At 36.2% G+C, this 14,707-nt stretch overlaps 2 protein-coding genes and 1 pseudogene across 6 annotated transcripts in view; 1 reads left to right on the forward strand and 2 right to left on the reverse strand.

Annotated features, from left to right (window-relative positions):
- The first annotated feature begins 1,191 nt into the window (after positions 1 to 1,191).
- The window catches only part of LOC102606077 (protein MON2 homolog), a 68,643-nt gene continuing 55,127 nt past the window's right edge, over positions 1,192 to 14,707 (forward strand). For 3 of the 5 annotated variants that reach the window (XM_006347340.2, XM_006347341.2, XM_015308809.1), the window contains exons 1-12: positions 1,192 to 1,342; positions 1,453 to 1,550; positions 6,206 to 6,362; positions 6,439 to 6,624; positions 7,419 to 7,508; positions 8,223 to 8,296; positions 8,393 to 8,548; positions 9,120 to 9,240; positions 9,397 to 9,452; positions 10,088 to 10,142; positions 10,216 to 10,272; positions 10,399 to 10,500. In XM_006347340.2, the coding sequence (XP_006347402.1) occupies positions 6,258 to 6,362; positions 6,439 to 6,624; positions 7,419 to 7,508; positions 8,223 to 8,296; positions 8,393 to 8,548; positions 9,120 to 9,240; positions 9,397 to 9,452; positions 10,088 to 10,142; positions 10,216 to 10,272; positions 10,399 to 10,500 (1,002 nt within the window). In that variant the 5' untranslated portion in view covers positions 1,192 to 1,342; positions 1,453 to 1,550; positions 6,206 to 6,257. Of the gene's footprint in view, positions 1,343 to 1,452; positions 1,551 to 1,749; positions 1,846 to 6,205; positions 6,363 to 6,438; positions 6,625 to 7,418; positions 7,509 to 8,222; positions 8,297 to 8,392; positions 8,549 to 9,119; positions 9,316 to 9,396; positions 9,453 to 10,087; positions 10,143 to 10,215; positions 10,273 to 10,398; positions 10,501 to 14,707 lie in introns of those variants that run through there. The other 2 variants (XM_015308808.1, XM_015308810.1) reach the window with 2 other exon arrangements.
- Positions 3,775 to 5,001, reverse strand: LOC102605960 (chloroplastic group IIA intron splicing facilitator CRS1, chloroplastic-like; annotated as a pseudogene).
- LOC107057747 (chloroplastic group IIA intron splicing facilitator CRS1, chloroplastic-like) lies at positions 5,024 to 5,556 on the reverse strand. The gene has a single exon (XM_015308811.1). The coding sequence runs from the start codon at positions 5,522 to 5,524 to the stop codon at positions 5,189 to 5,191; it is 336 nt and encodes a 111-aa protein (XP_015164297.1). The 5' UTR covers positions 5,525 to 5,556; the 3' UTR covers positions 5,024 to 5,188.

Here is a 14,707-nt window from a genome sequence, read left to right on the forward strand (position 1 = left end):
GAACCTAAGGAATTCTATAATGGCTAAGATATGCTTTCACAATCTCTAGACCTACTGAAACAAGCTTGACACCAACTAACAATGGCAGATCCATTGTTCAAGTTCAATTGACCACTCATAATAGAATCATCTTCATTTCTATGGACATTTATGAAGTCCAAAAATCTAGGGTCATGATGACACCTATCATAATCCCTCAATAAGCAAGCCATTCTTTACATGAAACACATAATCTCCTTAGACAAATGTGCAACTAAATTGAATGGTAGTGTAACTAGATTCAAATCCAAGTTTTTCATAAGTTATGCAAAAATAGTAAACAACCATTTCTAGACTTACTGTCACATGTAAAAAAGCTTACTAATGCAAGGAATAATGTCTATCTAATACATCACTGTCCAAAAACTAGAAAGACAAATCCAAGATAGACCTCCAGATGCAAGGAGCACAACACAAATTTGATCAATGCTAACCACAAATGTGAAGGTCTGTGCTAGAAACTGGTGGATGCATAACTGTAGAGTGAGTACCAAATCACTAGTACTTAGTAGACATCATATCCAACCGAGCTTAAATTGTAACTATAACACATAAAGAATGGTTAATATCCATCTTCCTTTACCCTCAAATTGGTGATAACCCGACCCTCAATTGGTGATAACCCGACCGAAGGTCAATATTGGAGAAGTAACTTTCTCCTAAAAGTTGATAAAAAAATCATTTATCCTTGGGAGATGATATTTTTTCTTAAATGTAACCTTGTTCAATTGTCGGTAGTCAATACACATACGAAGTGAACCATCTTTCTTTCGAACAAACAAAACTAGAGCACCCCATAGAGATACTCGATCAGATGAAACCCTTATCCAACAAATCTTTCAATTGCTCCTTTAGTTCCTCATGTTCTGTCAGGGTCATTCAGTAAGGAGGAATAGAGATAGGTTGCGTATCTCGGAGAAGCACTACTAGAAAAAGGACCTTTAACGATAATTATTTAGCGGTAATTAGACATTTGACACTATTTAATAAATTTATCCCAAATATTAGCTGCAACTAAACATTAGCAGATAAAGATATCCTTTTACTGGCGATAAAAATAATTTACCACTAATAATCAAAACCCTTTTTACCAATTTATGTTTCCCTCTGATTTCTTTTCATAACATTTTACTATTCCCTCTAATAATAAACAACAAAATAAAAGAAAACCTAGTTCATGAAAATCAATTTGCTGAATTGGGATGAAGGCACCATTGAAGAGGACTAAACGTCAGACTCTACTTCTTGATAAACAATTACGCTGCTCTCCATGAAAATTTATGGTCATCAACCTTTTTCCCTGGTAAGTTGAGCTTTGCCAACCACCACCACTTGACTATTGATTTTGTGTAGATGATGCTCAACCCTAGATTTTTTCAATCTCATCAGTTTTCATCTTCTCTTTTCGTATAGGTTTCAATATTGTTGCAGATGTCAATCTTCTCCTTCAATTTCTTGAATTCGTAGGCAGAATATTCTACTTCTCAAGTACCCAAAGGCCATCTCGATTTGTGAGTTTTGATCCTAAATATGGAGATTTTTTTTGTCAAAATAATGTTTTTCCGTGCTTGCTAAGTCCGGATTTGTGATATGTGTCTTCTGTTAAATTGATGGGAAAAAGTGACTTAATCGATTCTTCATCTATTTGATCTGTTATTTTATTCATTGATTTCTCTGTTTGCTAAGGTTGTTATTTTCATGATTTTTCAGAAATTTTCCGAGTGTCATTGATGCATATTGATGGTCTTAATTGAATCTACCACTAATCGAGATATGAATTCAACTATGTTGGAGTTGTTTGTCTAAGTATGGCATACTCTTATTATCTATTCTACTGTTAGTTTGTAGTTTAATGATAAGGATGTCCTATTCTATCTGCATTGTTGTATTTGTAATTGTAAAAATGCCTAGTCCATGTTTCCAGTTTGTTAGGCTTATTGGGGTTTTGCTGATAATTACGAAGGGAGTTATAGTTGCTAAAAGGTTAAAAAATATATTTACAACTTGTTTGTTTGTCCGCCTGAAGGTCTTAAAGGATCAGAATACCTTTTTACTTTTATCCAAATATCAAAAACATTTATTCAAAGCGAAATCTGATGCCATATTATTGGTATCAAATCACAGAGAAGAAACAGAGATGTGATAGAGGAAAAAAATGAGACAAAAGAGTATAGATGAGAAGTTAAGGTAGCCAAACCAGCCAGATTGTATTACTATTAATTATCATAATGCTATATATATATATATATGTCGGACAGGAAGATATTATATATTAATATTAAACATTAGTTACATTGCCCATGCTACAGTAACCCATGTTACCATCCGAAATATTATATATACTGATGTTTCCCATATTTTCTAGACTAGTTCAGTACTAATGCTAAGTGGATCTTTTTTTTATAATACATTTTCCTCCTCTATCATAAGCTATCGTAGATAGTACCCACTAGGGTGGATATAGCAAAAAGACGACTTGGTTTTGTTGTAGCTTGATATGTTCGTTGGCTCACCTAAACGTGTGCTACCTTGTTTCCATTATGGAAGTGTGGCGGATCAGCGGACTCCTTAATTCCTTTAGTAATGACATGAAAATTAAACTAGTTTCTAGTTGCTTATGTGTAAGAGGTAGAACAATCTTTTCAACAAATAGAGGAACAATAATAGCATGAACATCCTCAGTTATTACATCCATAGTTTCATCTACGACTACTATTGATAATACACGTGTTAACATCTTAACTTCAGGTAAAGCCAAGTGTTGTCGCATAAACTTTTATTGTGGGAGAGAGTTTAAGCTCCAGTTAGTGATTGAAGCTTAGTCTTTAGGAGTTGAGTTATTCATGTGCATGCTTGTAAATATTCTTATTCCTGGAAATGCCAAAAAGGAATTTCTAAAGTATACCATCTCACCTCTTCCTAAATCTTTAAAATCATCAATAATGAACTAAGTAAGCTGGATCATGTTGATATAAGTAGACATTAACACATACTAGAACATATCTGTCAGTTCCCAAAGCTGACATACAACCGAGATTCGGTCCTTCAGATATGAAATTTCTCAAAGTACATATAGCTTCGGTCGAACAAAATTGAGAACTGATTAGTGTCCAAGCACCACATAGGTTCATAAAATTAAAACGGATCTAATAGAGAAAAACATCAATTTGTTTTTGTTAATTATATAACACACTATAGAAATTGAACTTTTTTCTTAGATGAAGTAATGAATTATTAGTAGGAGCATCAAAATGATGCAAAAGAAGTAGGAAAATGGTGAAAATTGAAATCTTAACTCAAAAATTAAGGAGCTGACACCAAAGTAAGATTTTACTTCCAGCAATCACAAGATCATGTCGTTGTCACTCTTCATAACATACTTAGAGAGTGCTTGAATGCCTCCATAATTTTGAATGAGGGGCGAATTTTTAGAACCTGAAACAGGCTTATTAATTTCCATCTTTATCAGCCTCACAATTGCTAATTACAACAGTAGAATAGTAAGTAAAACATTTATCATCAAAGCAGAGTTATGTTCAGATTTAGAGCGAAATTCAAAACCAAGACACGTACGCATTGTACGTAATGACCCAATTTCTAAGAACTCATCTTCCCTACTATATAAAATTTGCTCTTCTAAGGATAAATTTTAAAGTACTTAAGTTTATCTACTAGTTAAGTTATCCTGTTGCCTCTGCTCAAAAAGCCTTGCACTATGTCTTAGAATTTCCTCCACGTCTCTACTTTGCTCGGAGGGTTCCGTAGTTTCTATCTTGTCATATGTAATAAATACATCCCTCCAGAGTCATACTGTATGTTTGCTTCTCTCTCATTTCTCTGTTTTGTCCATGCCATTTTAAATTCTCAGTCCATCGTTGATCTTGACAATCCTTACCATTGTAGCGTACTTTTTCCAAATTTTAGTTGATATTTTGCAGTAAAGGAAATATATGCTATAGATTCATTTCCTTCGTGCATAGTGAAACCATTTGGTCATAACCCTTATTAACACAATGATCGCATAACCCTTATTAACTCGCTCAACAACAACTAGTATCCCCCCACTCTCTGCCTCTTAACATCCTAGCTATTTGGTGGACCTCTTCAATGTTTTTCCTCCCTGTTATTACCTTCACCAATTCCCTATACTTCCAATGAAGGTCCATGTTCTTGTCTGTTCCATCAAAGACTCCCCGCCTACCTGAGTTTGAGCAGAAAAAAACATTAGTCAACTTCCATAAATGTGTTGGCAGAAGAAATAGGCTTGCAGTACAGAGGCACTCACCAAGAAGTAAGAAAGGCTTCATTCTCAAGCCAATCTTCCTCAACATGAATCTTTCCTCTTCAGTTATTCCCTCTTTATCCATATCAGATTGTTGTGGCACCTCATCCTCCTTGAGCTCCAGAAGGAGCTTCTCTGCCTCGGCATTATTTTCCAATGCCTGACATGCAAACATAAATATTAGAATCTGCAAGAAAGTTTACAGACGCAACCATTATGAACACATATAGTGGTTAATTTATCTGCAGTTCTCTTGATAGCAGCATCCATGGAAGTAAGTTCATTTTTTTCTTGGACACCTTTCTGGTTATTTCTGTGTGCATGTCCATCATCAGAAACACTTCCCGTAGTGGATTGTTTCCTTTCCTTAGCATTTGCTACTGATGAATTAAACCATTCCGCTTTTCCACTTCAAAAACTTGCTTTCTCCGTTCTTCTATTGCTGAAGAGACTGCAGAGGGCAAGAAGTCCTTCCCTTGATAGATGACAACAAATTCCCTATCCCTCGAGAGCAAGGTTCCTCCAGTCAGCCACTGCAAAGTTTACTTTTATTTGAAACACAATAGGATAGTTTTACAAAGTATAGTCAGTTTCTAGAAAAGACCAAAGTGTTGAATAAAAACAGAAGTATTTCATCAAAGGACTAAACTAATTTCACAAACCTTCAGCTCTTCTGCCATCAGTTCACTGTTCGTGTTCTGAACTCTTCTTTTAACAGAAACTTTTGCAATTTCACATTTATCCCAAAGCTTCACAATTGCAGCAGCCAATCCTTGGAGTTTTCTGTTTCTTCCTGATAAAAATACATGAGCAAGTATAGCAAGTGTTTTCTAGTTAAATAACAGTCTGAAATCAGATTAAACTTACCTAATACAAATGGCAAGGCAAAGGTCGACCAAGTCTCCTCAGTGTTGTCATTTCATCATTTGTCAATTTAGGTTTTACTCCATAAGGATGTAGACGGAAAGGTCTGTTGTACCCAGCGACTATAGCTAGCAAAAGATCTGTATTGATAGGCAGTGGCTCACAACCCCACCAATCGGTAAAGCGAGGACCAAGTCCTTCCAGCAACTTATCTGTTTCTTCAGTATGTTCTGCCTCTCGAGGCAATTCAAATCGGACTCTGTCTGGAGAACCTACACCCTGGATTACACGTGGAGGAGATTTTGTGTCTGATGCATCAGATTTTACCGCATCAGTCATATGCTATTCCGTACCCATGAGCAAGTCTGGGGTAGCATCTTGTGCACTGCTATTCTCGAAGCTATTTTCAGAGAAATAAGGATACTTATAATCAGCTCCTTGATACAAAATTATATTACTTCCAGATCTCCAGATAACAAGACCTCAAAACTGATTATTTGTTATCTCGATTTGAATTTTTTGTTGAGGTGGAGTCTTTTTAACTTCATACATCCTTGTGCAATAAACTTGTTCAGAAATTAAAATACTAAGATAACTATTCTTATTGAAGTCATGGTTGCTTGACAATGTTATGTCATGAAGAAAGTTAAAGTTAGTTTAGTTGTTACCTTCTCAAAAAAAAGTGTAAAGTTAGTTTTAGTATGATAAAGTATTTGTTCGGTTTGACTCGGTTTGCGGTTTGGTTCGGTTTTCGGTTCGATTTTGTACACCCTTAATTAATATGTTTTGCTTCAAATGTTTTAACCCTCATTTGTTTTTAGTTGTGAATGTATTTGCGGTGTCGTTTGATTTCTTTACGGTTCGTTCTCACTTTTGTCAAAGTGGTGTAAATGTAATCATAAGTCTTAGATGTGTCTAATCTTTGTTCTCGAGTGGCTGGATTGTTGTTCGGGCTTATTTGAAGTTCCAAAATCATGATTTAAGATCATAATTTGTACCTTCACGTGTTTGTTTTATTAGGAGAGATAGAGATAGAGATAGATAGAGAGAGAGAGAGGGGGTTTCAAAAGAGATGGCTTTGATGGCAGTGTTGGAGTCAGATCTTCGAGCTTTATCGGCAGAAGCTCGCCGGCGATATCCTGCCGTCAAAGATGCTGCCGAACACGCTATTTTGAAGGTTTTTCTTCATTTTCATTTTCAACAGCAAATTAAAATGATAATTGTTTCAATTTTAGTTTGTTGCATATATGCAGTTAAGATCTTTGTCGAGCCCGAGTGAGATAGCACATAACGAGGATATACTAAAGATATTTTTGATGGCCTGTGAAGTTAGGACTGTAAAAATGAGCGTCATTGGACTTTCTTGTCTGCAAAAACTCATTTCTCACGATGTAGTTGCTACTTCAGCTTTGAAGGAGATTCTCGACACCCTCAAAGATGTAAGTTCACATATATTTCTCTACCTTTTCCATGTAACTGGATATAAACAGGTGCCCCATTGACCAATTGCCATAACTTAAGATTGCTAGAGCAGTCAAGTCTAAGGTAAACATATAAACTAGAGCTCACAATCAGTTAAATCTTCATAGAAATGGGGTTCTCTTGAGTCGGTTCATCTTCATTGCAATATATCTATAATTGATTTTGGGTCCCCTCTCCAAACTTTTGAACCTTGTCATCCCTAGGAAGCATGCTGCTAAATCTCTCAGAAGGAGCCTTTTGAGCACCTAATGTAACATGAAAGGAAAGCCCCTTCTCAAGATAAAAAGAAAAAAAAAACTTTCTGGATAAAAAAGGTATTGAAAGCAAATTATGCTGGATTTCAGGTAACCTAAAATAGTATACCTACTAGTCCTTCAAGATGGTCCAGTGGTTTGGACTTGGGACTTCCATGTTGGAGGTCTCAAGTGCGAAACCCCTTGCCAGTAAAAGCAAGGGGTTTGCCTTCTGGGTCAAGCTCGTCATAACAGGCTTGCCTAGTGCGGTTACCTCTCCTATGTGGTTTGTGAGCTATTGCATAGGAACGGAGGTTTTACCCTGTGCGCACCCAAAGGGTAGTGGCTGCGGGTTTCTCTTGTCATAAGAAAAATAGTATACCTACTAGTTCTTCCCATGCTATAATACTTCCGAATAGAAACCAATGCCGGGATTCTGAGTTCAAACATAACAAATTGCTTCTATACTCTATATTTGCATCATTTAAAAGCTGCCTCTTTTCTAAATCTTTTCACAGCACGGGGAAATGGCTGATGAGAGTCTTCAACTTAAGACCTTGCAGACAATCCTCATTATATTTCAATCTCGTTTACAACCTGATAATGAGGTAATTGTTTATTTCTTGCCTATCTTGATTATAATAGTAATTAGTTGGCTGTTCCATGTGTTTCTGAGATATGGCTGAATCAGTGCTATAGGACATTGAACAACTAAGTGATTGCCTGAATCTACCGAAGCAGAAAAGTGCAAAACTTTTTATTCATGTATGCTTAATCTAGTTTCGTATGTTCCTTGAAAAGAAAAACTGGAATTTTGTCAGACTTTTGAGGGCCTGTGATGGACAACAATATCCTTTGTGGGCACCTTCCTGTTGCATCTGATTTGTGAATGTTGACTCCATGTCTAATATCTGTAATTTTCTGTCTTATGTGAGTGGCAGTATTATAAAGCACATAACTTTGTTCTAAAACCTTTATGTGAGTATGGAGTGTTGCTCAGAACTTGTGTTCATGGTTAATGAATTTAAAACATTTGTTTGATTGTGAAACCTGATATGTAGAAGTTTGTATAACAGAAATAACATACAGCTGTATATTAAAGAATGATAAAAGCCTAGGTTATAGCTAGTGAGTATGTGATAGCATGTAATGGAAGGAAGGTAGGGAGAGAAATGAGGGGAAGCAACCTTAAGAAAAATCCTTCTTCTAATTCCATCCACAGTTCCCAGTTTTCTCTTAAGGTGGGAAATCTAATTTTAAGAGAATTGTGGTTGGTCTTCCTTTTCGAACTGGATATGCATTAACTTTTCTATAACTTTCAGGAATACACTGCTCAAGCTCTTGGTATCATTCTTCGCCTTCTTGAACACAATAGATCCTCTGATAGTGTGCGAAAGTGAGTTTAAAGGGTGAAAGTTCAATGCATTAAGTTGGCTGTTCCCTTTCTATGTCCTGTTTCATTTGGGTGCTCATACTTTGAAAATTGTTTCAGTACTGCTGCTGCAACTTTTAGGCAAGCTGTGGCATTGATATTTGACCGCGTGATTTCTGCTGAGTCACTTCCAGCTGGGAAATTTGGTTCTGGAGTGTACATTTCTCGTAGCAGTTCAGTTACTAGTGATGTCAATCGCAATATAAATCATCTAGAGTATGTACACATCCTGATAACTTCTTTTTTTCTTTCAATGATAAGTACATGTCCTGATAGTATAATGAATTTAGTTTTTTCCGTCCTCTTCTCTGCATGTCCAACAACTCATTACTATATTCCACTCATGGTGATTCAGCAACTTAATAGATGTCTATTGGGTGGTCTGGCCTGTCTTTGCTTCTTGAAGTTGAACATACCTAGTATTTCCTACTGTGTTAACTGTGTGTTATATTCCCACTGTCCATGCCTGCGTAGTTAGTCATTATTAGTACTGCACCTACACTAATCTATGAGTGATCATAAAGAACTCTATTTGTTTAAATCTTATATTTCAAGTATTTTGCCTCAAGGACATCTTCTCCTCTTGTTGTACTCTTCCTTATTGACTAAATCTTCCTTTTTTAATGAAAGATCATTTTTTTCTGTGCAAGCTATGCTATTCTACTGGCATTCATGAAGTTATATTAGTGGTTGATCTAGTTGGGTAGTTTAAAGAATTTGCGTACTTGTCTTATGAAGTCTGATGTTATGATTTACGAATTTCAATTTCTGCGACATACTTGAACAGGTCATTGGAGCAAGAGGTTTGTTCTGGAGGTCCATCACTGATGAGGGATATCCTAACTAATTCTGGAAAGCTCGCACTTCGGTTGCTTGAGGACCTGACAGCTCTTGCTGCAGGTGGATCTGTATGTGCCGATATGAGTGGTTCTTCTTCTTGTTTGAAAGATATTCAAAATCTTTGGACCGTCTCCTTTCTGAAAGTGATCCATTATAATTGTGCTTTCCATTGCAAATTTAAGTGTTAGATTCCTCCTTGATATTATGTTTGTTTTGTACTTCAGGCTGTTTGGCTACGTGCCAGTTCCATTCAACGGACATTTGCACTTGATATACTTGAGTAATGATCTAACCTTTTAGATATTATTCTTCTGTCCCCTTAGATATGAATTCTACTTGATGCTTGTGGAGTGTATCACATGAATTTGTAGCATTATAATAGTTACCTCTTCAAAAAATTGCTGTACTTGCTAAATTAAGCTTGTAAAAACTGTTACTTATTCAACTTTTGAGTAATACATTAATTTCCTACATCCCCTAACTAGTGGAGTTTTGAAAGTCTTGCCATTCTTTTCCCAAATACATATCATGATTGAGTTATTGACATAATTTGTTATGCGTACATTATATATATATATATACACACACACACACACATCGTGAAATTGTGGGCCAGCTGATGCATGTTTCGAAACTCGGTGGATAATGGTTGCATTCCACATCCTTCTGCACTTAGTTGATTGATTTGATTGTCCATGGCTGGAGAGCCTTGATGCTATATAAGAGTAGGCCATGTTTTAGTCTTTAGAGCATGAGCTAAAGTAGCAGCTGTACTATTTTATCCAGCGTTTGTAGGAGGAGGCAACTAAACATGTTTATGTAGATGGCCTGAATGAGTCTGAAAGAGTTTTCTGTAGAAGTTGACTAACTTATATAATAGTTTGGTTTTTCTTATGTTGCTTTATTTCTTTTCAGGTTTATTTTATCCAATTATGTGGTGTTGTTCAGAGTGTTGGTTCCTTATGAAGAGGTACAGGGATATCATCTTTTGTTCTAGTTGTATTGGTTTTATCCATTCTCAATTTGGTAACTTCTAATTGCAGGTACTCCGTCGCCAGATATGCTCACTTCTGATGACATCACTTCGTACTGATACTGAGGTGATAGTTCTTCCATCTGGAATTTAGTCTCAGTGAAGCAGATTTAAGCATACACTTTGAATTGCTGTCTTCACAAGAATCTGCTTCATTATTTTCTTTGTATCTTATACATTCTCCTGTGAGCAGCTTGAAGGAGAATCTGGAGAACCTTATTTCCGGCGTTTGGTGTTGCGTTCAGTAGCCAACATAATCAGGCATTACAGTTCTTCACTTATAACTGAATCTGAGGTAGAATTTTAACTATTTTATGACCTTTGCTGTCCCTTATAGTGGTCATCATGGATTCTTTCTGAGACGAAATTCCATCTATGCTGACAAACTATTCGCCTTATGTTAAGAATATTCTAAAGGTCATTATTTATCATTTTTATTCTAAAATAAGAATATTGTAAATGATATTGTGTATCAATTAGGATTAATCCGAATTAACCAGACTGAGAGCCTGTTTGGATTGGCTTATTTGAAGTGTTTTTAAAGCCAAAATAGCTTATAATCCAAAATAGCTTTTAAGCACTTTAGGAGTGTTGGAGTAAATTAAAAAAGTGCTTATAAGCACTTGGTTTTAAAGCTAAAATGATGAAGTAAGCCAAAAACCATAAGTTAGGATTTCTTACTTGACTTTTTGCCAGATTCATCTCTGAAAAGAGAAACTTTCTAAGAAGATCAAGGGGTATTAGAAAAATCTCTGATGTCATTGAAGACTTGAAGCTGATTGATATACAACTTGAAGACAACAATTATACTTGGTTTAAAGGGGATAATCAGGAGATAGCCTCTAGGATTGACAGGATTGGAATGAAAACTTCAACAATTTAAAACAAATGCCACTGCAGAGGCTAAGATCTGACCACTCACCTATTGTATTACAAGAGGGAGGGTGAAACAAGAACAAAAACTACTTCAAATTTTAAAATTGGTAGCTTGGCACAAAAGGATTTAATGAGAATTAAGGAATGGTGGAGCTCTTTCAACTCCACTTGAAAGCCGAATTTCATTCTTGCATCCAAGCTTAAGCTCTAAAAACTAAGCTTAAAGGAATGGAACAAGAGTGAACAAGGAAACCTGAGAACAAGAAGAAGGAATTTACTGAATAAACTAACCGATTTGACAAAATAATGCAAGAAAGAAGGCTTACCGAAGAGGAGACAGACTGGAGGGCAACAAGTTTGTTGGAGTAAAAATGAAGAAATATCTTGGAGGCAAAAGTCAAGGTCATTGTGGCTAAAAGAGGGTGATAGAAACACCAATTTTTTTCACAAAATGGCAAATGCACACAAAAGGTACAACAACATTGAACAACTCATGATTCAGGGAGAATTATCTCAAGATCCAGGAAGAATTGAAGGGGAAATTGGGAATATCACAGAAAGTTATATTGTGATACCACAAGCTGGAGACCAACTTATTTGTTTCCTAATTGTCCCAGACTAACAAATGAGGAAAAGGAGCTGCTACGAGGGTTTTTTGAGGAGAGTGAAGTTCTGAGATGTCTAAAACTATGTGCAATAGTCAAAACACCCGGCCCATATGGCTTCACAGTGAGTTTATTCATAAAATGTTGGGAGATTTTGAACCAAGACATCATGCTGACCTTTCAGAATTTTCATGAACACGAAAGGTTTGAAAGAAGTCCACTTTTTTAACTCTCATTCCAAAGAAAGAAAGAGCCAAAGAGTTGAGGGATTTTAGACCAATGTATATAAAAGTTATTTGCCAAAGTACCAGCAAAATGGTTAAAAGCGGTGATAGCCAAGTTGATTGATCCACAACAAATGGCCTGCATCAAAGGTAGACAAATCATGGATGCAGTGCTAATAGCTAATGAAGTTGTTGACTCTAGACTAAAGCAGAAAATGCTTGGAATCTTGTGTAAGCTAGACATGTAGAAGATGTATGACCATGTTAACTTGGAGTACTTATGGGATTCTATGAGAAGAATGGGTTTTGGCCAAAAGTGGATACAATGGGTCAAATACTGCATCTCAACGGTAAGATTCTTAGTGCTTATCAATGGCTCATCGGCAGGATTTTTCCATGCACAAGTGGTTTAAGACTAGGAAATCCTTTGTCACCATTTCTCTTCTTAATAGCCATGGAGGGTCTTAATAGCATGATCAAAACAACAAACATGAATGGGTGGCTCAGAGGTTTGGTGTGGCTAGAATTGGAGAAAGGAACCTATAGATAACTCACTTGCAATATGCTAATGATACTCTGCTACTTTGTGATGCTGAAGAGGATCGTATCAACTCTGGACCCTTGGGGTGATTGTGGTACTTTTTGAAGGGATTTCTAGGTTTCGCATCTATTGGAGGAAAAGTTTTCCTATATCCTATTAATGAGGTGCAAAACATGGAGATTTTGAATGCAATCCTAGGTAGGGAATTGGGGAATCTACCCACCATCTGTCTAGGGATGCTCCAGGGAGAAAAATCACAATCAACTGAAATATGGAATAGTGTAATTGAAACATGTGAAAAGAAATTGGCAAGATGTAAGACTCAAAATCTCTCCAGGGGAGCCAGACTAACTCTCATCAACTCGGTCCTTGATTCACTCCCAACCTATATGATCTCTGTTTTCCCCATTTCAGAAAGGGTTATTAATAGATTGGACAAGATCAGGAGGAAGAGAAGGAAACAATGAAAGGAAGGGTTATAATCTGGTCAAATGGGAAGCAGTGATAACTGGGGAAAAGACAAGGGGAATTAGGAATCAAGAACTTGAATTTCCAAAGCAAGGTCTGTAGAATGAAGCGGTTATGGAAGTATAGTAATGAGAACCAGACTCTATGGAGGAATGTTATTAATGCTAAGTATGATGAGGAAGACCACTAGTTGACGGAAGAAATAACGACACCCTATGGAGTTAGTTTATGGAGGTCTATCAAAACATTATGATTAAAGTGGTAAACAAAGCTAAAACTGATTTTTGGAAAGATGAATGGCATGAGACAGGAAGACTGGAAAATCTGTTCCCAATATTTATGCATTAGTCTCTCATCAACAAAAGACCATTGGATAATTTTGGACACCCTATGGATGGAGCTTTAACTTCAGAAGACATTTAAATGACTGGGAGATCCAAAGAGTTGTAGATTTCATTAGTACCATCGAACAATTCAAGGGACATAGGCAAGTCAAGATACCTTATGGTGGAAAGGTAATAAGAAGGGCCAGTTCAAAGTAAGTAATGCTTACAGGTGAAGGAATCAAACACCTCACTACATAAGAAACTGGCCATGGAAAGACATTTGAGAAAACAAAATCCCACACAAAGTGGTCTGCTTTATCAGGAAGCAAGTCTCACCCAAGATAATCTGAAGAGGAGAGGGATACCACTTTGTCCTACGTGTTTTTTGTGGGGAAAATACTGACCAATAATCCAATCGAGTATGTTTGTGGAGAAAATATTGACCAATAATCCAATCGAGTATGTTTGTGGAGAAAATACTGGCCAATAATCCAACTGAGTATGAGACATACAATTAACCATCTATTTTTTAATTGCAAAGGCACTAGACAACTATGGAGGATTTTCTTTTAAATCCCAAAGGCATCTCATGGACTATGCACGAAAAGATTACCGAAGCAATGCAGAGTTGGGAGAAAGCTGGTGTGCAAGCCAAAAACAGTGATATATGGAGAATTGTCCCTGCAAATCTAGTGGACAACTTGGAAGAAGAGGAATGCTAGATGTTTTTATAGCATAGAGAATAGTATGCAAAAGATTAAGCTAAACTGCCTTTTGTTACTATGTTTTTGGTGTAATCAAATTTATTCAAATGACACTATCTCCATAATTGATGTTCTAGAATCATTTTAGACAGGAGTTAGCAGGATTTTGGAGTAAAATTTGTAAATATGGTTTTCAGTATAACCTATGTACTATTTGTGAGAAATATACGTAGTTACATGTTCAATTTTTCTTTTATGATAATTAAGGAGTATTGTAAATTACAACTTTCATTCAATAGTCATCATATGTCATTCACTCAAAAACACATGCTAAATGGAAAAAGACGTAACTATGTTGCGAATTGCAATCAAAACAATTATTTTCGACAGTGTGATTAGACCCGTGTAGAGCACGAGATTTCCTTCTTCTAGTACTACTTAAACGTAATAGCATGACAGAATCATCATTTCAGTTTTGTCTTATTCTTTCCCATGTTCTTTGTTTCTCACACCTTAAAAGAAAGAGAAAAGGATAATGTTGATATTGGGATACTTCGGAAAACCTAAAAGAGAATACAATATTGATAAAGAAACAGAGAGTATACAAAGTGAAAGGAAGTAGGAGGTTAGGAATTAGGATAAAGAAAAGAGGGGATAGGAGAGCATGGAGAACTAATGTAGAAGATGAGTGGCAAGACTTTGATTTTCACCAACTTGCAATATATATTCTATAATCATTAAGAATGTCCTACAATTGT

The sequence above is a fragment of the Solanum tuberosum genome, unplaced genomic scaffold (assembly GCF_000226075.1).
Source record: "Solanum tuberosum cultivar DM 1-3 516 R44 unplaced genomic scaffold, SolTub_3.0 scf00087, whole genome shotgun sequence".
NCBI lineage: Eukaryota > Viridiplantae > Streptophyta > Magnoliopsida > Solanales > Solanaceae > Solanum > Solanum tuberosum.